At 40.5% G+C, this 22,264-nt stretch overlaps 2 protein-coding genes across 2 annotated transcripts; one reads left to right on the top strand and one right to left on the bottom strand.

Moving 5' to 3' along the window:
- Positions 1-1,102: 1,102 nt before the first annotated feature.
- Positions 1,103-9,224, top strand: LOC146319300 (uncharacterized). Its single transcript, XM_084729896.1, has 7 exons — positions 1,103-1,158; positions 1,750-1,953; positions 3,802-3,916; positions 4,397-4,469; positions 4,669-4,760; positions 5,575-5,954; positions 7,136-9,224. Exons 2-7 carry the CDS (start codon positions 1,750-1,752, stop codon positions 8,060-8,062), a joined length of 1,791 nt encoding a protein of 596 aa, XP_084586022.1. The 5' UTR covers positions 1,103-1,158; the 3' UTR covers positions 8,063-9,224.
- Positions 9,225-9,341: 117 nt separating this feature from the next.
- On the bottom strand, positions 9,342-21,244 carry dpp3 (dipeptidyl-peptidase 3). Its single transcript, XM_084729898.1, has 19 exons — positions 21,066-21,244; positions 19,001-19,159; positions 18,696-18,840; positions 18,483-18,572; positions 17,107-17,244; positions 16,463-16,537; positions 15,727-15,817; positions 15,342-15,472; positions 14,675-14,805; positions 14,472-14,530; positions 13,236-13,430; positions 13,014-13,126; positions 12,797-12,889; positions 12,523-12,585; positions 12,307-12,431; positions 11,617-11,737; positions 11,124-11,303; positions 10,757-10,919; positions 9,342-10,274 (listed from the first exon to the last, which is right to left on the bottom strand). The coding sequence occupies exons 1-19, from the start codon at positions 21,206-21,208 to the stop codon at positions 10,132-10,134; spliced, it is 2,358 nt and encodes a 785-aa protein (XP_084586024.1). The 5' UTR covers positions 21,209-21,244; the 3' UTR covers positions 9,342-10,131.
- Positions 21,245-22,264: the final 1,020 nt, after the last annotated feature.

A 22,264-nucleotide genomic window follows, 5' to 3' on the forward strand; every position in this document is an offset into this window, starting at 1 on the left:
TCAAGGATTCCCTTTTAGGCACGACCGCACCAGGGTTTGTCACGATGTTTCGTGACACCGCAGCCTCACAGGAAAGTCCGTATGGCTCGCATAATAATTTTTTAGCAAATTTCACATACATCAAATGAACCGGACCAAAAGAACATAAACTCTACCTTATTTCTAAGTGATAATAACCTATATTACAGTTCATCAGTAAAGATGAAAATTAGAACAACAACAATATTTGATTTGAATATTAATCGATTTACCTTGTTACTATTATTTTGAAAAGGAGAAGTTAAGGGCTGTGTTGTTGCGTTACTAACATTAGTACTGTCACTTGTCTCTAGCAAGCACTATATGCCACTGCATGTCATGTACAATAACTAGACCTTTTCTACTAATATATATATATATATATATATTTTAAAATGTGTATAAAAAAGATTGTGTGATTTGCTAATAGAGTCTGTGCGTTGAATTAAAGTTGAATTCTGGATTGTGTTGTTTTTTTTATTACGTACACATATTATTAGTAGATTTTTTAAATTCATCTTTGTATTTATTTTATTTGTTGTCAACTCAGCCTTGCTGTTTTTAAATCTGTTTACGATGTTTCAAGGAATGTAAAAGTAATATTGTAATCGTATTTTACTGAAATGGTTCTATACAAGTAAAAATGCAATAATAATAATAATAAAAATAATAATTCGTACAACCCACCTTCAAAAAAGTGTTATTTGACTGAGATGTTTACTTCTTACTACTATTTGAGAGTAAGTTTACAAGTGTGTTACCTATGTTATTATACTGTTGTTAATGTTACAACATTAAAACTGCTTCCCAGCAAATATTATTATACTTATGTTAAACTGCTGCTGGCCACGTTATGGCCGTACAACATAACTACAACAAACCTACTAACAATTAAATTTGGGACATGTGAGTCGCTCCCATGAGACACAGCTTTGTGACGTATTAGTTTCCAGGTGGGAGGGAGGAGGAGCCACAGCTGGGAGACATCTCCGGATGTGGAAACACAGGTTATGACTGGCCAAAGTGGAGGAGAAGTTCACTTTTCATCGTGGCGGAAAAAAAAGAGTTGATGGAAGAGTTAAAGTTTATCCGGAGGGGGTGAAAAAGAAGAAGAAGAAGAAGAGGGATCGGGGCAAAGAGGTAAACAACGAGTTAGGTAATGCTGAACTGAGAATGGTGCTGTGCAAAGTTAGATTTGATGTAAAACAAGTGGTGTGATTGTACAGCAGGAAGACTGTGAGTGCAACATGAGTTTGAGGAGGAAATGTTTCAGAGGAATGCGCGCTGCGGATCCAGACACATGTTGACATGCAGGCCCAGGCGGTCAGACTGCAGCTGTAACGAGGAGACAGACCTGTTTAATAACCTGAAACCAACTTAATCACTGCAAGTTGTCATTATTTTTAATATTTAACGTTGCATCGCCTTTTGTGACGTTTGTTCATCCTGTTTCTGTGCCTATATTTTAAACGTTTGTTTCCCAGTGCTTCATATTTCATTCAAGCTCTGTCTGAGCTGCTGCACTTTACCAAGTCTGGACTTGCTGTCCCAATCCAGGCACATTTATTACGCAGGTGTGTGTCTGTCTGTCTGTGTGTGTGCAGCCATCCCACCAATCTTCCTCTTGTGAGTGTGAGCCACTGGGACAGTTAATAACCACCTGTAGCATACACACACCAGAGGAGTGCATGATCAGCTGCAGGATAATTAATGATCATGTGTTGTGTGTAGATGGCACAGCAGGAGGAACCGCTGTATGACTTCCCGGAGCCCACCCAGTCGTCACAGCGGAAGTTCCAGGGACATCAAAGGGGACGAGGCTCTCTGAAGAGCATCAGCGTGCTGGACCGTCTCCTGCTCACAGTTCCTGTGTGGCTTCAGCTGTCAATCAACCCTGCCACCGCACTGCACATACTGCGGCGAGAGCCTCCCGGGGTCAGAGCCACACACACACACACACACACACACACACACACACACACACACACACACACACACACTGTATATTTCTCTAGCCTGCTCTGTCCAAGTCCATACTGTCACATGCGCTCAGTGAAGCTGCTCAGACCTGGTGATCCAAACATAAGTGGACAGCTCTAAGTTCTTTAAGTTGTATCTCAAGTAACCGCTAGTGATCGGATCTCACTTCCACGTTCTTTATGCAAACAAACACTACTGTCCATCTGGCCTTTCAATACAAAGATTTGACTATTTGTTCCGTTCATTTTAAGTTCAGTGTCACACTAAAACTCTATATCAGCTTACATGAGCCTCATGTTTTACTTACACTGTCAGCAGGTAAAAGGTGACTGACAGCACGAAAATTAAACGTTTTTCTATCATGATGACAAAAAAAGTAATTAACGACAGCCAGCGAAAGTAAAAGTGTGTCCCAGCGCACCACAGAGTGTGTCTCTTCCCAGCTCCTCACAGCGACACAGTGATTTACTGAAGGTATGCGTGTAAGAAAACAAACAAATGTGCAAACTGATGTACTAACGATGTTTAAGACAGCCTGTACTGTCCATTTAGTATGTTTGCCTTAATGAATACACAATATGGGGCGTTTCTACTCTAGTGTGCAAAATAATGGGAGGGGAAAATACAAATAGGGTAATTTAGTACACTCTCTGTGATTTACCAAGCCAGAAATGCTCATCGGTTCGCACAGATGGTCGCTGTTATTGTGGTAAAGACATTTCTCATGAGCTGCTGTGGATATGCATTTATTTTAGTTGCCATTCAACAATCCTTGACACAGAAAAGCACCACAGTTAAACATAAATTTGTTGCAGCCTATTTGCAGCCAAACGAAACATTCACAGCCACTATAGCCCACAGACCTTTATTATATCCTCCTATTTCTTTCTTTTTGCCAACCTTACATTTCAAACTGGGGTTTTATGGCAGGTTGCATGTCTCTCCCGCAGCGCGCTCCTCTCTCCCCAGAGCACCTGTCCTCCCCCTCCAGTGCCCAACTGCTCTGCTGCGGGACTGCTTGGATTGAGAGACCTCACCACTGTCTTGCCAGGGCAGTTATGGTCATTGTCAGAACAGATACAGCACTGACCAGCTTCCTGTTGTGTGCAACAATGGCCCAAGTGTCCCACAGAGCGAGAGAGAGACAGCTTTTGTCTTTTGCTCATTGGATTTATCATTATTATTATTATTAATTTCTGAAGAAGTTCAAGAAGTTTTAATTTTTCTTTTGTTCTTCACCTTATATCTTGCCATCTTCTCTAAATTTCATCTGTTGTTCCTGAATATTTTTTGTTGTAACTCAACAATATGTTTGTTTGCCTCTTCCGCTAACACATCCATGGAATCAAATTTCATTTTGTGCCTGCGGTTTTTCTGCTTTCCATCCAAACTCCCTGTGGGGGAAACCTGTAAAACACGCAAAACCCTCATTTAAATACTGCTGTCAGTGTTTGCGCCTGCAGTCATTTACACAGTTATTCTTAGCAGATCACCTGCAAAACACACACCAACCAAATGTGCAATATGTAATTTAGCACTCTTGATTTGGGATCTTAGTAAATCTGGCCCTTAATATATTAATAGCTGATGCTGGGACAAATGGAGACAATGTTCTTTACACAAAGAAAGAAATAACTTTATGTACAACATGTGCCAAAAATGCAAGAAGGCAAATAACATAATTAAGAATATGTCATAAACATCATTAATCAGAGTTTATAAAAATTTGTCACATTTGTAGTTTGATCATTCAGGTCTCATGTTAATACCGCAGGCTCAGTGATTTGTCATGTTGTCCTGCAGACCTTCCTGGTGCGCAAGTCTCGCACATCCCGGAGAAACGTGCTGTGTGTCCGTTTGGCGGATGACAGCGTGCCGTCCTTCGTCCAGCAGTTTGGCATCAGGGAGGAACAATCCAGTAAGAGCACGGCACACCCGAACCCTCCCGAGCTTTAAAATGGGATTCCTGCGTCTGACCACGAAACACTTCTAACGCCAGCCAGACTGAACGGAAATGTTGAGTCAGACCAGTGTAGTCACATATCAAGATACTAATCTGCTTTAGTTACCCAAACAAAACAAAGAGCGCAACTACTTTAATTCTTAAGTGCTTATGTCAGTTCACTCACCACCACTCATGTAACTAGAGCCAGACTGATACATCATATGGTGGGTATTATAGGCTGATATAGTGTATTTGGTGTCCAGTATGCACTGATATGAACATAATGCAGATTGTGTTTATTTTTTATATTACTTAGTTTTAAAAGCAGCATTTTATGTATATTTGATCCCTTGACTGGAATGTAGGAAATCGATTTAAATGCTTATGTATGTTTTATAAAATGTACTGTACATTTGCTCCAGTATTTACACATGAATTTTCCTCACCCACCAGCTCTGTCTCTGGAGACTTCAGCCATCAGCTTCCCAGATCTCCCAAGACTAATCTCCTTCTACTGTGTCAGCAGGTAAAATCTCGTCTTCCTCACTCTCATCATCCTCGGCTGTTCTCTTTTTAAGCCTCCTTCATGATCTGTTTTTCTACCCCGTCTATCCACAGTGTGTTATCCTCTTTTTCCTCCTTTTCTACATCGAACGCTGTCATTGTTTTTAATGATCTGCGAGAACTAATGTTGGTGTTAACGTTACGAATCGTCTGTGTGTCAGAGACGTGTTACCCTTCCCTCTGGAGCTTCCTGAAGCCATTGCAAAAGCGACGTCCCACAAAGAGCTGGAGTCCATCTCGCACATGGGAATAGGTTGGTTAACGCGACTCCTTGTCTCCTGACAGCAGATTTTGTAACCTCGACCTTAAGTACCCCGGCTTTAAAAGATTTATTTACGCAAGGTGCTCATTCAACACAGACAGAAATTACCTCACAGCTGCTGGGTAACAAACATAAACACTGGAAAGACGTCTGCGTAGGTAGTTTTTCCTTTTGTTCACTGAAGGATGAATGAGTAGGCAGAGAGACTTGTTGTTTTATTGACTTTTTATATCATAATCAACAGTATTTATGCTATAAATGTACTTTTTAAAATAGCTTTTATACAGGGATGTAACAGTGTATTGAATATTGTATTTTTTTAAATTACTGCCACTCACTGCTGCATTATTGTTGTTTTGCTGTTGCACACAAGTAATTAATTCATTAAAATTCATGCCAAATTTTTGCACGTGCTTACTTTTGTTAAAGAAGGAAAGCAGAAGCACTTTACCTTTTAAAGGAAAAAAGAATTTCAGATTAACATAAAATGCTGTGCACAGCAGATTTATTATTTAGTAAAAGACACTTTTTAAAAGTTTTCATCTGTTTCATCTGAGTTTTTATTGTAGTATTATTGTCCAATGAGTTTTTGGTATACAACATTTTAAACAAATACAAATTAAAAAGTAAATTAACCATTTTTGAGGGCTCTGATATATTGTACCATGTAAAATGTGATGGTTCCCATTAAACAAGTTTAAAAATGAAACAAAAAAAAATCTACAACAGGCCTACACACTGGTCTTTTAAGCAGAAATCACTGTTTCACTATAAAGAAATAACACATCTATTTTTTTTTTTATAGAATTCTGGAATTCCCGCCTAAACGTCCGTGGGCCCCGGGAGGCGCCTAAGCCCCAGAAGGACGAGGAGAAGAAGCCAGACGCTGTAACCACGGCCCCGCCTGCTGCTGCACCACAGACGAGCTCTGCAGCTCAGCCTGACGCAGCTCCACAGCCCGACTCAGACAGTCTGCTCAACAAGACAGCACCTGAATCAGACGACACCAACAAACAACCGGCCTCCAACCCCACCCTGTTCCACGAGTTCTGTCCGATCACGACACGCAGCCCCAGGGAGCTGGACTGTGGCGCCGGCATGGGTGCTCTCTGCTTCATCAACCCCCTCTTCCTGCAGTCCCAGACCGCTCTGTCCAGACGCCGCATGTTCAAACGCAGCCTCAAGGTTCGGATTTACCCTACAATTAATGTTTTTTATTGGGAGAATAATTTATGAATTATTCTGTTTTTCATTGTTACTCTCATATTATGAGATGATAAATAAAATATTCGGCCACTTTCAGAATCGAGCAAACTAGGCAAAAGTAAGATAAAACAAAAACAAACAAAGGAGAAGAATGTCTAAATGTCTTTGTGTTGAGTACAGTCTCTGCATGTCCTGCCAAAAGAAATTAATGACATTACAGTCCAAAACATATGATAATGATGAACATTCATAAAACCACAGTGTCTCCAGCACTTAAAGTCCTCTGAAAAATGTGTTTTCTGACTTGGTGTACAACCCTTATTCCAAAAAGTAGTGACGCTGTGTAAAATGTAAATAAAAACAGAAAACAATGATGTACAAACCATCTTTCACCTACATTCTATTGAATACAGCACAAAGACAAGAACCCTAATGTTCAAACTTATTCACTTTTTTGTAAATGCACACTCATTCTGGATTTGATGCCTGCATGTGTTGCTCCAAAACCTGTGTGTCGCATTAACAGGTGTGACAGTTACCCATGATGCCATGGGCACTAACACACACCCATACCATCACGGATCCTGGCAGATCCCGGTAACAATCTGGATGGTCTCAGATGAACTTTATGGATTGTAGATGGTGAAAGCTCTAAGTTCCTGCCGTTTCGAGTTGAGAAACATTCCTAAACTTTTGGACTGTTCGTCCTTAGTTTTTCACAAAGTGGTGAATCTCACTCCGTCCATGCCTGCGAACGATTGAGCCATACAGGGATGCCCCTTTAATACCCAATCATGGTACTGTCACCTGTTACCATTTAACTTGTTTACCTGTTGAATTTTCCAAACAGGTGTTTTATGAGAATTCCACAACTTTTCCAGCCTTCCGCTGCTCCTGTCAATTTCTTTTTGTTGCAGGCATCAAATTCAGAATGAGTGTGTATTTACAGTTAATCAGTTTGAACTTTAAATATCTTGTCTTTGTACTGTATTCAACTATATAGAGGTTGAAAATGATTTCCAAATCATTGCATTATGTATTTATTTACGTTTTGTACATCATCTCAACTGTTGTAATTTAGAGTTTTGTGCTCAATATGCAGAGAAAAAAAAACATTAATTGTGCTTTTCTTTTGTATTTCTCCTGTATATCCAATCAAGGTTCGCGTTTCCACAGAGACGTCAACTTTGCTGTCGCCGCCGCTTATTCCTCCTCCTCCACCACCTCTGATGCCCAAAACCAAAGGAAAATGTAAAGCGCTGAAACAAGGGCAAGTCCCGAGTCAAGCCGTTCAGGCATCCCAGCCCTGGCCTTTGATGCGGACACAGGACGCCTCCAGCGAAGTTCAGCCTCCGTCAGCGACTCCTCACCTCCGGCCCGAGCTGCAGGAGCAGATGGAGGCAGAGAAAAGTAAAGCTGGAGTGATGGGAGAGGAGGCTCCAGCTCAGCCCCTAACAGTGACGGAGAATCTTCCAGACGACTCAGACTACATGCAGCCCTCTCCGAGGATCAACTTCTCCCATTCTCCCCTACTTTCCCCTTACTTCTCCCCATCTGCTGCTCCCATTGCCCCTCCCCTTTTCCCCAAAGTGTCTCCATCCCTCTCTCCTCACGACTCTCCCGGCGCGTCTCCCTCCCTCTCGCCGTATCAGTCCCCGTCCCTTTCTCCCAAAGTCCCCTTCTCCCTCTCTCCACATGACTCACCCAGCGATTCGCCCTCTCTTTCTCCTTATCAGTCCCCTTCTCCTTCTCCCAAAGCCCCCTTCTCTCTGTCTCCATTCATCTCTCCATCCTTATCCCAGCTGGTGGAGCAGGCCTATCATACACCTGCTGCTCCTGTAAGGGCAGATCAGCAGAGATCAGAGACGGGGGCTGAGGAGGAGGGGGCGGGTGCGGATGGAAATAAGGACGAAGATGATGAGGAACTGCGTAAAAAGATGGGAGAGGAGGAAGAGGGTCTGGTTTTACAGATGAATGCTGCCTCTCTAAGTGACACGGACAGCTGCAGTTCATTCAGCAGCCTCGAGGGGGCAGAAGAGACTCCACCTCCCTCGCCCCACAAACAGGACGATGGTACGAGCCTCTAGTGAACAAACATTAACTGAGTGATATTATGTGATATCGTGAAGCTCGGTGTAGAATTAGTCAGTGTAGAAATGCTGACAGCATCCCAAAGAGTCAGAGTAATAGAACAAAACTTTAAATTAACTAATTTTACAAAACCAAAGATGTTAATAATAATATAGTTTGTTCTGCATTTATTAACTTTTTATTGTTTTATTGCCAACCATTTTCTTACACGTACCCAAGTTTTTGGGGATTGATTTCCTACCTGACAGAGAACCATCTGTTTCCTTTGATAACAGCATTTTCTTGAAATTAATTAAATTACAAATTGCAGAAACTTTGATTGAAATTACAAATCAAAATAATTGTTACTTTAGCATATTGCTTCCACTCCAGAAAAATAAAAAACGGTCAGTATCATTAACGTCAAACATTAAATGTTTATTGTACCAACAAGATGTTTTCATGTTATCACAAGAAAAAACTTATCACATTATAACATGCTAACTTATATTGCTATGTGATGTTATAAAAATGTAAGCTACCATGTTGTAACAAGAAATGTTTTACATTATTACAAAATAGTTTTGTTACAAGAAGAAAGTGAAAAGACCTTGCTGTAATTTAAAACCGCATGAAACAATTTTCATGCAACTTGATGGTTAGAACATATGTATATGATAATAATATATTTTGTCATAATAACATGTTATAACATAAAAAAGCATCTTGTTATAACAAACTTTTCACACTATAACAGATTTACCGTTTTTCTTTTTCTAGTGTGGCAGCAATATGCTGCCATACGATCAAACACTATTTTTCAAAAATTCAGCTAGCTTGACTGTAGAATGAATAAACAGAATAAGAGGATCATCCTTTTGTAAACTTGCTGTGTTTCAGGATTAGATGTCAGAATCATTTACAGGCACTGATAATTAAAGATGTTCTTGCAGGAACAGTGGTTTGGTTCAGAGACTTGATTCCGTTTCCTTGTCGGAGACGGTATTAAAATGTAATTGTCCACTGTTGTAGTACACTGAATAGGCTGGAGTGGTTTAATGTTCCTTTAATGGGAAGCCACCGCAGATGCCTTCTTACTTCGATATCTTTCTAACTGAATTTAACAACTCCTCTCTGCAGACGTGTACCAATTTAATAAAAGTCCCACGGAAATCATAAGAGCAATTTGTCATCATTAAAATATACTCTAAGTCAATTTCAGACTGTGGGTGAATTTCATAAAAGTGAAATGTGCGAGCGTCCTGTGGTCCTTGTAGGAAAAAAATACCACTAAGATCTTATCAAAGACATTTTATTTGTGCACCACATTTCCTACGTACAGAATTTTTTATGCCTTCCAGACACAGAATATTTTATACAGTCAAGTAATCCAAGGCTTCTATATACCAAACCTGGCAAAAAATCTTATATTCATGATTATTATTATTTTGCCTTACAGTCAAAATTCAGCTGTCGTGGCAGCAAGTTAACAGTCTTAACCTGTCAAATCATCAAACATTTAATTTAATGGATGAGCTGCAGTGGTTCAGCCTGAAAGTTGACTGTAAAAACCAGTCTGTGAACATCATGTTGAGTAAAGATAAAACCTGGCATAATGATTGATTTTTGTCATTATTAGAAAGTGAGAACTACCTACAGTCACTTGCATACATGTCTAAAACCAGGAACCTTTTTTTTTGTCAGGCAGCGTTGGTTTAATTGACAGTTCAACACTTCTTATTAGAAAAACTAAATGCATCTAAAAGAGTGAAGGTGTTGTATTAATTATCAGCTCATTTATTTGTATTTGATCCTGTTATCAAAGGCAGACCTGACTTTGGACCGTGGCTGGAGAAACTGTGGCTGGTGTCTTTGGCAGATCTGTTCTCGTCTTATGGCTTTATTTGAAGTATGAAACTTTGATTCTGTCCGTTCAGAGGTGTTTTCTAAAAGGATTTGGATCATTTTGCAGTTTTGTGTGTTTTAACATCCACTAAGAATCAGTCTGTCTTTTACATACGATTACAAAAAAGAAATCTGATTTCAGTTGGTATTTTTGAAGCCAGTGGAGCAGGTCGTCCATCCATCAGCACCAGCAGGAGGCGTCGCTTTTGCTCATCTCCAAAAGGTTGGCCTCCAGCTGCTCTACGTCATCCTGGAAACGCTCGGTGAAGGACTGAATCAAACCTGCTGCGCTGCCTTCATACTCCACCAGCTCTACGCTGTCCCCTGGAAATCACACACGGAAGCAAACACACGGTTAATAATTTACTCCGTCAGTGCAGGAATCTACAACTGCTTTTTACACTTCACAATCCCATACGTATACAAAGAAGAGTTACAACCGTATGAGATTTTTACAGTCTCAGAAAAATCACAATATTACACAATCATAATTATGATTATTGTTATATTATTAGTTTCCATGACACTTGAAAAAGTAAAAACAGAAGGCTTTTTTTTTTAGGTGAACAAAGGCTTCAGTACAATTTCACAAAATATTGACCTGACAAACGTTAAACTTGATATAAATTAGATTTTCTTTTAAACAACACAATATTGTAGAATTCAGTACTGTAGATGTAAATGTACATGATATGATAACAATTAAATTTCATATCACAGTTTACCATGACACTGGTGTACTGCTGCAGCAGCAGACGTAAAAACATGCGTTAATCCCCATAATGTGTTGAGATGCAGGTACGTACCACTGACTCTGGTGTTGGCCTGGACAAACATCTTACGAGCTTCCTTCCTCAGCAGCACCGTCTCCCGGAGACGCAGGAAGTTGTGTGCGCCGCTGTCGCTGACGGTGGAGTAGCCGTCATAGAGAGCCCTGCCTCCTTCTACATCTGCTGTTGACTTGAGGATCTACGAAACAGCGGAATCAGGTCAGCAACATGTTGGGTGACGTCAGCAGAGTTAGAGAGACAATTAATAATAATACAACTATCAACATTTACATTTTTATTATATATTATATATATTATATATAGCTCTTTTCCAGGTATGGTTGTATTTTCTTTAATATGCTGTACTTGTTGCATTGACTCAGCTAACAGTATGGACACACACCTGCAGTTTACAGAGGAACCTGTGGATGGCGTTCTTGCCCACAGTGTGGATCTTGCTTCGGTCCAGTGTGATTCGAGCGTCAGGTTTGCCGTCCTGTCCCGTCACTTCCTCCAGGCCCACCAGGCCCTCCCCGGCCTCCAGCAGAACGCGCAGGATCACGAAACGAGCCTGCATGTGAGCCTGAGAGACGCACACATATGTGTGACATTGACTGTATATACACGTCCTGACACTCTTATAAACACAGACAGAGTTGCTATAGGCTGAATTATAAAACAACACAGACACATGCAGCTGCGCCAGGCAGGTTGTAAGGAACACATGCCTAATGGTCTGTATGTTGACTCGTCTTGTAAACATTGTTCTCCCTACACCGCATGTCTCTAAGTTCCATATAAATTAAAGTTATGATTCATCATTACGTGCTGTAAACCAGTCCAAGTAAAGAGTGAGACAGACGGCATGCTGTGGAGAAAAGCAGCAGACACATTACCTGTCTCCAGCTCTTGCTCTCAGGTGTGTAGAACTCCAGGCCCAGCAGTCCAGCTCTGACCATGCTGAGCCAGTTGATGTACACCACATCCTCCGCATCCTGGCCCTCATGGCCAAAAATACTGAAGACAAACAAACAAACACACACACACACACACAGACACCCAAACAAAGGTAGCAGTTAGCGTTTTGGCCATCAGCAACAAATCATCTGGCTTTTACCATAAATAACAACCAGTCCAGTCCAAGTATTCTCATTAAAACAGCACAAACAACTTGATGATATTAATTATTCAACCCAAAATGTCATCAATAAAGTGTCAGAGTCACAAATAACAAAAAGCCACCACTGTACAGACTCGAACAACAGGATAAGAGAACTAAACAACTCATTAAAGGACCAGTGTGCAGGATTTATTGGGATCTAGCTGTTAGCTTGCAGATTTCACCACCAACACCTCGTCTCACTCTCCCCCTCCAGGCATGAAGGAGAACCTCACAGGCAGCAAAACTCATGAAAGGTTGTATCTAGAGCCAGTGTTTGATTTTGACTGTTCTGGGAACAAGGTGGACTTTGTGGAAGAGACCCATAGCCTCTGTTTATTTATAAACTATATGACTGAAACATACATCTGTGTCAAAGTCACAGAGAACCACAGTGAGTTTACATTACAAGCAACACATGACGTACCTCAGCACTTGCTTGTTGAGACACAGATAGAGTCCGACACACTCGGCGCGACATTCCTCATAAGAGGAAGCGATGGTGGAGAATTTACTGTCCCATGTCTCGCTGCCCCGATACCAACTGGACACCTAAAAGATACACTCACACCATTAGCTTCTTTTAACCAACTCAACACAAAGATAAAAAAAAAAAAAAAGAAGTGAGCACAAACAAACTCACGGGTTCTCCGGTCTCTGGGTTGGTCACCTTACTCTGGTCAAAGTTGAACTTGCCCTTGTCATCCTGTAGGAAGAGATGGAGCAAAACAAACACACACACACACACACACACACACACACACACACACACACACACACACACACACAAAAAAAAAAAACAGGTTTTATTTTCTCACCAGTGAGTCTTTAGTCAAATATCAGCAAATCAAACATAACCAGGGAGAAATCAACTAAATTCAATCCCTGAATATCAACTGATGAGATGTTTGACTCACCTCAACAAAGAGCTTTCCACTTCCATGTCCCAACAGCTCATGAAGTCCAACCTGCACCTCGAAGGATGGTCCTTTCCACTTGATAAACAAATCCTACACACACACACACACACACACACAATACACACACATACACAGAGGATAATGCGTAATTAAGGGAGTGTGTGAAACAGACAAGAGGTGGCGTGAAAGAGACTCATGAAGCTGTATGCGTTACCTTGTCCTCCTCCTCCAGGAAGGTGAGCTTTTCTTTCTGTGTGGCGTAGGCTACAGCCAGCACGTTGCCTAGCGACACATTTTTAAAGCCCTCTGACTGTCTGATGTCATCATCTGCACACAAAAACACAAAGATAAAGCAAAAACGTTTTAAACTTCAACTGAACTGTGCTGTTTAACGTAACGTGTAGTTTAACACACGTCCACGTCTCAGCGTACGTACAGTTGGGGATGTTGATGCCGGCTGGTATTCCGCTCCCAGCGAAGGTGAGAACATCCAGCGAGGTGAAGTCGGGTTTAAGGAACGTGTCCTTCTCAAACTCGCGGGGCCACGGCAGCTCGGGGAGCAGGACTTCTGCTGAGCTCACCAGCTTGGCGAAGCGCTCGCTCATCGCCTTGTTCACAACCGCAACGAAACCTTTGAGAGACGTCACAACCCCGAAGTTAGAATGTTGACCGATAGAAAAAAAGACAAAAGCACTTAAACCATTTCTGACCAATATTGAAAAAAGGACAGTAATCACAGGGGCTTTTGGTTCAGGATGGGCCGTTGGGGGGTGACAACGCACGATAGTAAGCTTGATTGGTCCACGTACTGTGAGGGCAGTGACTCTGTGTTACCTTATTTGACAGTAATCTATGCACTTTCCTGTTAGAAAAACCAATAATTGATAATCTTTATGCAAACATTCATAGGGCTGAGTACATATTTCGCTAAAAATCCCCATCTTTGGTGTAATGTAGTTTTTTTTTTTCCTGCGTGCCTCAACTAAATGTACCGTTAGACAGCCAGACACCACCATTCCCATTATGTGTTAGCATCAAGCTAACCAAATAAGTGCTTATTATTTATATATAGGAATAGCATATAAAAAGATTCATGATACTTGGGAGAATTGATTTTCCTCTCTCCCCCCTGCCAGCCACATGTGTAGAAAACAGCGGCTGCGGATGGAAGAGGAGTCGACTGCTGGAATGCAAACAGGTATTTAGCTTTATGTTCTGCTTCTTCAACATTTGTTGGATAAATTGCCATTGAACAAATTTGGGGAGGTTGTAAATTGCTATTTTTATTCCTCTTCATCTTTTGGCACTGGTGATTTTCCTTCTCTCCTCTTTGGAGAGAGCCAAAAATTCCTCTATGAAGGAAACACCCTGGTAATACAAACCCTCCGGAAATTTGAATTATTCAACATTTTCTGTTCTTTACAGTTTGTGTCCCTGTAAAATCAATGTAATCACTGCTGGAAACATTTCTAAAACTACCTACTGGAGTTATAAAGCTGCACACATCTACTTAAGTAATTGTTTAAAGTAACTCAATCAGTGTTATTTATTTTTCCCCTACGAATCCTCAGCTCTGTATCACAGCAATAAAACCTGCAGAGGAACGCCGCATCACAGCTTGGAAACCAATAAACATGTTAATATCACTGCTGTTGATCACTAAGGTAGTTACCTTCAAACTCCCCTCTGGAGCCAAATGGGTCTCTGTAGCTCTCTATGAAGCCTATATAACTGAGAGGAGCGAAGACGGAGGAGCAGAGGAGTAACGAGGAGTAAAGAGCAGAGAGAGAGAAAGGTTTCAGAGGTTATTGAAAGAGTAGGATTCAAATATGTTTGAAATTAAGCAGGTGTTCATTTGATATTGCTGTGGCTCACCTCTCAACAATTGGTCCTTTGTCTTTGATCCAGTAGCGCGAGCCCTCTTTATGGGCTTCAACCGAGCCAAAAGTGAAGCTGCGTCTGTACTCCTCCAGCATCTTTCTCTGGTTCTCGTTGGCAGCATACGCCTGTGTTAAGTATTTGGAAACAACGCAAGAATTTCAAAAGTGGAATTGAAGCAGGATTTTGGCTTCTGGTCTCACCTCCGTCTTCCTAAAACAGCTTTGCCAAAGGACAGTACTTTTTACATTCATTTTAAGATGCAAATTTGGCAGGTTATCATTTTGTTCCTCCTTTTTCTTTTACTTTCAGGCATTTTAACGATTTTATATCAACTCCAACAATTTAACAACTACGGTTCTTTATACTTTATCGCTCTGTCAGGGTTCCCATCATTTCCCTGAATTGGCGAGCTGTGACAGAAAACCTAGCAGTTTATTCTCTGTAAAGAAAAATGGGGGAATGTTGAAATAATTTTGCAGGACAACACAAGATTTTCATTTTACATCTGTTTTCCATGACTGAAAAAATTGTCAGTTGTTTTCCAGGATGTGTGGGAAGGGATCATATTTTGGTGATTTTGTTTCATGTTGTGGTTCCAAACAGCTGGAAGAAAAAAGACTGAACACAGATCATATCCAACATCCCTTGCTCACGCTCTCACCTGTGCTTGTTGGAGATTAGAGCTGACTTTTTCCATGAGAGGCGCGTAGTCTCCCCTCTTCACAGTGAATTCTTTGTCTTCAAAGCTGAAGTTACCGCAGCAGGAATCACATTCCCCGTCCACGGCACAGTCTGTGATGCAGTGGCGAACATTTCACTGCTTTAATATCTGACTGTGTAGCATCATTAACAACATTAGTTGCATAAACAAACCTCTCCACATCCATTTGTTCCAGTCGCTGAAAATCATAATGTTCACAAGTTCGAATGTCTCTAACTTAATATGTGGAGTCTACATGACATGTGGTATATATGCACACCAGATTTGTCACAAGTGCAGTATGGTATGATATAAATGTTATTCTGGTTAAAACTGTAGTTCTGACCTTTCTGCACGGCTGAAGCCAAGCGCACCTCGTAGCACGCTTTACCTCCGTTTTCCCTCTTGAACAGACGGGTGTTGTAGGCAGACAGTTTCTGGAGAACAAAACGCACAAGAACACAGATAAGAATCAGACTGAAAAGACACGTGGAGGAGCGAGAAAAGACACAGCTGCAGGATGAACCATCAAAATGGAAGGAAGAGGTGGAAAAGACTGAGCTGTGAGAATGGAGTCCAGAAGAAAAGAAAGTAGAGGTTATTACAGATTGGAGAAAAAACAATGGAAATGAGAGGCTTCCTGAACACTTTCCTTTTCCAAATTCCATCCATACTTTTCCAGAGTAAAATTTCCCAACCATATTCGACATCTGTGTATAAATAGCAAGATGTTTATTATGTAAATAAACACTTGTACAAATTGTAACATGTGTGTTACATTCAAACTGTGCATGCTATTGTATTTGGGAATGTCAAACCAGCCCTCTGGAGGCTGTTTCAGTTCAAGCTCCTGCCTCAGTTAGGAGCTACATAAACAATTATTTTTCTTAAGATGTCAAATAAATAATATATTGTTATTGTAGTATAGTCTGGAAGGACAAATATTTTTCTGTACTCTGTTGTCTTTTTTCCATACATAATTCAGATATTAAAATTACTAAAAAAAATAAATTCCATACTTTTCTATACTGCACAGGGGCCCTGAAATAGGAATATACATTTTAGGGATGAATTCAGCTTACTTTCGAGTCAAGGAACTTCTGAGCCAGCTCAGCATCCTCCAGGCAGCAGTTTCCTGAGAAGTAGGTGGTAATTCCCTGAAGAAAAGCAAAGCAAAAATACTTCATGAGCCGTGTATTTTCTCATAGAGGCCATAGTGCCGGTTCACCTGTAGTGACCCCTGAAAGTCTGGGGTTCTCTCGCTTCCTGAAGGGGAAGTGTTGCTTTTGGCAGCCAATCTAAGGACCTCAACCCGCAGAGAATTTGCCTTCAATATAGATTTAAATTTATAAATTAAATTTATGTAGAGAAAACATGATCACCCTCAGGAATATATCGTATCTGGCAGTATGTTACACAAAGGTGTATTCCCCTCTTTGTTAGATAAATATATGCATCAAGGGTAACGCACCAAGTGATCAGAGCATAGTGGTGACCTCATTGATAGGACTATATTAAATTTATCTGACACAGGTAACGCCCCAAAAATGAAAAGAGGGAGAGGAGAGGAAGAACAACTCCTGAGGTCTTTTGGATGGGAATAGACACACCTGCCAGGAAGAACAAAACTTTCCAGTCCCAGCTCTAAACCATTCCATCCAACACAATGGTTATTTCATTAAATAGTACTGGCCTGAACTCTACATTAAATGATGAAAGATCCCACCTTGTCGCCCAGCCCCAGCTGTTTCTGCCTGTCTTCCAGGGAGTAGAGGAGACACGAGCAGCTGTCCCACAGAGCCCCCATCTCGGCGGGCTGCTCCTGGAATGCCCGGCTGGCCTTCACCAGAGCTTCCAGCTTGTCCTGGGTGGACATACCATAAACACAGACAGCTTAACATGTGTCACAGCAGCAGCAAAGGAGCATTACAGATAATATATAATACACAAATTGTCTGCGTCCACAAAGCATCTTTTTACAGCTGTTCCCAATGAGGAGTGAGACTCTGCAGCAGCACCATGCAGTCGACTAGAGAAAAGGTGCAGTGCCAAGCATTTCTTTCCCGAGCACCGGAAAAACTGCACCGAGGCGCCTCTGGCTGAAAATCTCTAAACTTTTCAGAAAAGTGCTGGTGTTGTCACTGTAGGTTTTCTCAGGCAATCAATCTTATATTAGATGGGGACCCTAGTTTTGCTGCTGAAAACAAGCATCTGCTGGAGGGTGTTCATAGTGAAAACTAGAACTACCACCTTGTGGTTTTATGCCTCCATCAACCAGTTGAGTTTCAGTTTACATCCATATCTCTTCACGCTCATTTAACATATGTAGTGAAGACTTTTAAGGAATTTAATAAAAGTTATTAAGGGTAATTTATGGTGAAATGTAAGTTCTTACTATATTGACATGTGAATAATTCCCAGTGAGAAACATGCTGTCTCTAGTTAGAGAGGGACCGATAGAGAGCTGAACATTACAATGTCATAGTGAAGTTGACCTTTGACCTTTTTGGATATAAAATGTCATCTCTTCATCGTTTTATCTTATTAGAGATTTGTAAGGAATTTTGTCATAACTAGCATATGAATTCTTGAGTTATGGCCAGAAAGTGTCTGTGAGGTCATAGTGACTTGAACTCCAAACTAGTACCAGTGGGCATTTGAGCCAAATTCCCATGGCATCATATTCATAAGAATGGGATAAACATGAGGGCACTCTGACCTTGAACTATGAAATTCTTTCATGGTCTTTTTGAGATATCACGTTCAAGAATTGGGCAGATGGACAACCCAAAAACTGGAGTTTTTGGAGGCATAAAAAAACAGAGACACACACAAAAAAGGAGACACAAGCCCTAACTAGCCAGTTTATTAGGTACACTTGTACAATTACAATATTTTATGTGTAATATTTTTGTTTATGTTGATGCTGTGTTAGACAAGGTTTGAATTAATTATGGAAAAATTCTTAAGACCATATTTAATGCCACTGTCCTATTGCCATTAGATTTTACAGGTGTTCATCTTATTGTGTCCACCTCCTGCTAAACTACTCACAAAGCAGCTGAACTGGATTTTACACCCGGCCCGCCAAGACCTTCTTACCTTCGGTAGGTTTGGGATGAACTTTGTGTCTCCAAAAGACTTGTAGTTTCCCATGTTTGCATACAGACCTGCTGCATACACCAAGAAGGCCTAAAGATCAAGATCACGAGAAACAATATGATAAAACTCATTTACATGAACATCTGTATTAGTTCGTGGAAGAAAAGAAGTGGGACGGCACCAGGAACAGCCAAAGACACAAAGACTGCGTACCTTGTATTCCTCAGCGCTGAGTCCAACTGCTGTGGCGACCTGTTCCAGCTGTGCAGGCGTCTGCTTCCTGAAGATCTTCTGCAGCAATACAAAGATGTTTGCCGACTCTGGGGAAGTCTGCAGCAGCACTGCCAGACCACCATACCTAAGACAGTACATGTGTTTTTGGTCAGCAGGATTTCAGTTTTTCAATAAACTCAAGTTTTTACTCTTTAAAACTGCTGAGATATGTCTCTTTTTTTTGATTTCTTGATTTCCAACAGTTCTTGACTTGAACTTGCTACATCGTGAGAAAAGTAACGTACCAAGCGGCGCGCGACAGGTAGTGGGCGTACATCTTCTCCTGCGGTGAGAGCAAACGGAAGGCCTCACCACAGTCAAGTGCAGACACGCCAATGTCATTTGGGAGGTAGTACTGGGAGTCCACCATCTTCAATCTGAGGTTTAACACTGACGATAAGGAACTGAATTAAGAGAGGGGAAGAGAAAGTGGGGAAAGGGTTATAACGAGAGAGGAATAGATGAGGTAAGGAAAATGACGTTAGGAAGTTTAAAAGGGATGAGAAAGAAACGTGGGACACAAAAAAATGGGAGATGAGAGACAGATGAAAGAACAGAGGTAGTCATGGGATGAGGAAAGCCAGTGTGGGATTAAGAGATAAAAGCAGAATTGCAGGTTAGAAGTGAGCGTGAGCTCTAGGAAGTATTTGCACACCTGTCTAAGGTTTACACAGGTTTAGCAGCTTGTGTGCTGTAGCAACAGACAAAGGCTCATTTAGAACAGTTATACTGATGTGCCAGTAAAACAGTAAAAGATTTGTGATTCTAACTTAACATTCTTCTGTTGTTCTATGTGGCATCATAGTCCCAGAGGAATGTTGTTTCATTTCACCATGTACTGTATGGTTGAAATGACAAATAAAGACAGTATAATTCTTATTTTTCAGTATCAGTTTATCCGTTGATAATTTTTTTAACTGTTTAGCATATTAAATATTTCGAATGACCATCACAGTTTACTAGAAGCATAACTAAGGTCTTTAAATTGATTATTTTGTCAGACAAGCAGCTCCAAGCCTAGAGGTATTCAATTTACAATAATATAATACAGAGATAAGCACCAAAACTTGTTTTTGTTTTTTTTTGTTACAATTTCATTAAAAACATCTTCTCAAAGCATAATTAATCTAGTATTTCTTTCATATTTATTTAATATATTACCAGTCAACTGTCTAATCAACTTATAATAATTAAAGCACTAATATTAATTCATTATTTTATTCATTCATTCATATTTTAAGTTGCTTTTGAAGAAGCAAAGGGTGGAAGTGCTGTGATTTAAGTGTGTGTAATGGCATATGAAAGGTTTAAGAATTTTTTACAGTAACTGTTAAGCTACAGATCCACCAAGAGTTATTCAAATTAATTACAGCCAGGCAAATGCTGGTAAAATATGAAAGCAGCTTGTAGGTTTCAGACACAAAATAATGATTTACTATTGAGTGGCTGGTGAATTTGAACATTTTTCTGTCAGTGGCTGCTAGATGTTCATATTTTAAAAGTTAAAATTTCCAACCCTAGTTACAGCTATACAGTACCATTAAAAGTTTTAGAGGCAGGCAGCAGGTGCTCGTCCCTGAACCTTGATCTATCTAACGATTTAACTGACTGCTTTCAAGAGGAAGCAGTCAGTTAAATTAAGTTTCTGAAGCCAGTTTTCTGTTTCAGTTTCCAATAAAAGCAAGAATAAGTTAATGAATATGTACGTGAAGCACCTAAAAGTTGAAAGCAATAAATCTAAAGATTAACAGTCTACTAACAGCACAGCAACACTCAGACAGCATGTAGGCTAGATAAATATTAAAAATAACGTTTCTTCAAGCTACAACAGCTAAGTCAACGTTAACGTTAGCTCCTAGCGTGCATGCTAACAGGACTGCTGTGTGTTGGGTGCATTTAAACACACTGCCACAACTTATATAAACTACGTTAAGTCACAAATATTACGCATACTCAATTCTAGGCATGATTAGCCATTATTTGGTTCATTTCGAGAGGTATAACTGAGAATACCAACTCAACAGCTTCTTACCTTAGCTCCGGCGAACGTCAAATTGCAGTCTCACGCTGTACACTTCCTGTATTCATTCAACGTTAGACCCGCCCCTCAACCAATCATAGCTCGGGAATTGTGGTTTATAGAAATATTAACCAATCATGATGTGGCTGCGCCAGATTTTTCGGTGTACTTCACGTCGTAATTTTCTGACTAAAGATAACAACTCTTAACGTCTAAAACAAGCACAAGATACTGTTACACCACACATAATAGAACAATGGAAGGATGTATATATGGAAATAAATAATTACCGATATCTCTGCATATAGGGCTTACAGGACGAGGTGGCCGAGTGGTTAAGGCGATGGACTGCTAATCCATTGTGCTCTGCACGCGTGGGTTCGAATCCCATCCTCGTCGGACTCCTTTTCCATAATCGAAGGTATCGCAACATAATCTGTCCCTGATACACCTTGTGCACCGGTAATGAACACATGGAGAGGACCCTCTCAACGGTGACACACGTGGTGGCTGTTCTTTTCCCCCTGAACTGTCCCCTCCTCCCTCTCCTGCCACCATCCCCTCCCCCTGCCCCCACCCACCCTCAGTGAAAGTGAAAATCTGGCACAGGAAAATCACCAAAGTCTTTAATTTGGTTTTACACGCATGGAACGATAAAACCATAACCACACATTCTTTCCACATAGACTTTCATTTTGTTCATCCCCTTGGTTAGACATCATTTTCTCCAAGGAAACTGAAAAAGAGGGAAGGATCATTACATCATTACAGAACATTTAATGCTCCAGACTTTGGTGTCAGTTCTATTGAAGCTTATGGTGACCAACAGCAAGAAGTTTTAGTGTGGTACCAAACAAAGCATGGGATATAGTGATGTAATGTCTCTTCCTTCTATCTTAGACTTCTTGATTTTCTCTCATAACCAGAGGTGGAAAAAGGACACATATTCTTACTTGTGTAAAAAAAAAAAAAAAAGTCTCTGGTAAAAGTTGAAGGCCTGAGCTGATTCAACTTCTTTTGTCAAGTAACACTGAAAAGGTGAAGGTTCAGATATGTACTCAAAGTACAAAAGTAAAAAGAAGCCCTCTGAAGGACATTTCTTACTGACTGTTTCTGCACAAAGCTAACTGAGCCTCACCTTTTCTCTGCAGTCAAGTCTCCTGCTCCTGCGTTTTTTTGTCTTGTTACATCTGTTGTGCATGATATGCACTGATGGATACAGCCAGGAATCATGATTTCTCATTGTCCGGTCTTTTTAGGTTGATTGATGTTGGGAAGGCAGCCCACAATGATGCAAAACAAAAATAATCAATAATTCCCCTCAAATGCAAAACTAAAGTAACAAAGCCTGTTTTGAAAATATGGAGTATAAAGTACATGTTTTAAAATGTGAGGAGTAAAAGTAAAAAGTTGTCAGAAAAATTAAAAACTCAAGTAAAGTACAGATATCTAAAAACTCTGACAAAGTACAGGATATCATTTAGATTTT

The sequence above is a fragment of the Lutjanus erythropterus genome, chromosome 11 (assembly GCF_056507025.1).
Source record: "Lutjanus erythropterus isolate fLutEry1 chromosome 11, fLutEry1.hap2, whole genome shotgun sequence".
NCBI classification, from domain to species: domain Eukaryota; kingdom Metazoa; phylum Chordata; class Actinopteri; order Lutjaniformes; family Lutjanidae; genus Lutjanus; species Lutjanus erythropterus.

Coding starts and splice junctions, on each gene's coding strand:
- LOC146319300 (XM_084729896.1), top strand. CDS start 1,750: ATGGCACAGCAGGAGGAACCGCTGTATGACTTCCCGGAGCCCACCCAG. Junction 4,470..4,668: donor TCCTTCTACTGTGTCAGCAG/GTAAAATCTCGT, acceptor TCTGTGTGTCAG/AGACGTGTTACCCTTCCCTC. Junction 4,761..5,574: donor CATCTCGCACATGGGAATAG/GTTGGTTAACGC, acceptor TTTTTTTTATAG/AATTCTGGAATTCCCGCCTA.
- dpp3 (XM_084729898.1), bottom strand. CDS start 21,208: ATGTTGCGATACCTTCGATTATGGAAAAGGAGTCCGACGAGGATGGGA. Junction 18,573..18,695: donor TCAGCGCTGAGGAATACAAG/GTACGCAGTCTT, acceptor CTTGATCTTTAG/GCCTTCTTGGTGTATGCAGC. Junction 17,245..18,482: donor TCATCCCAAACCTACCGAAG/GTAAGAAGGTCT, acceptor ATGTCCACCCAG/GACAAGCTGGAAGCTCTGGT.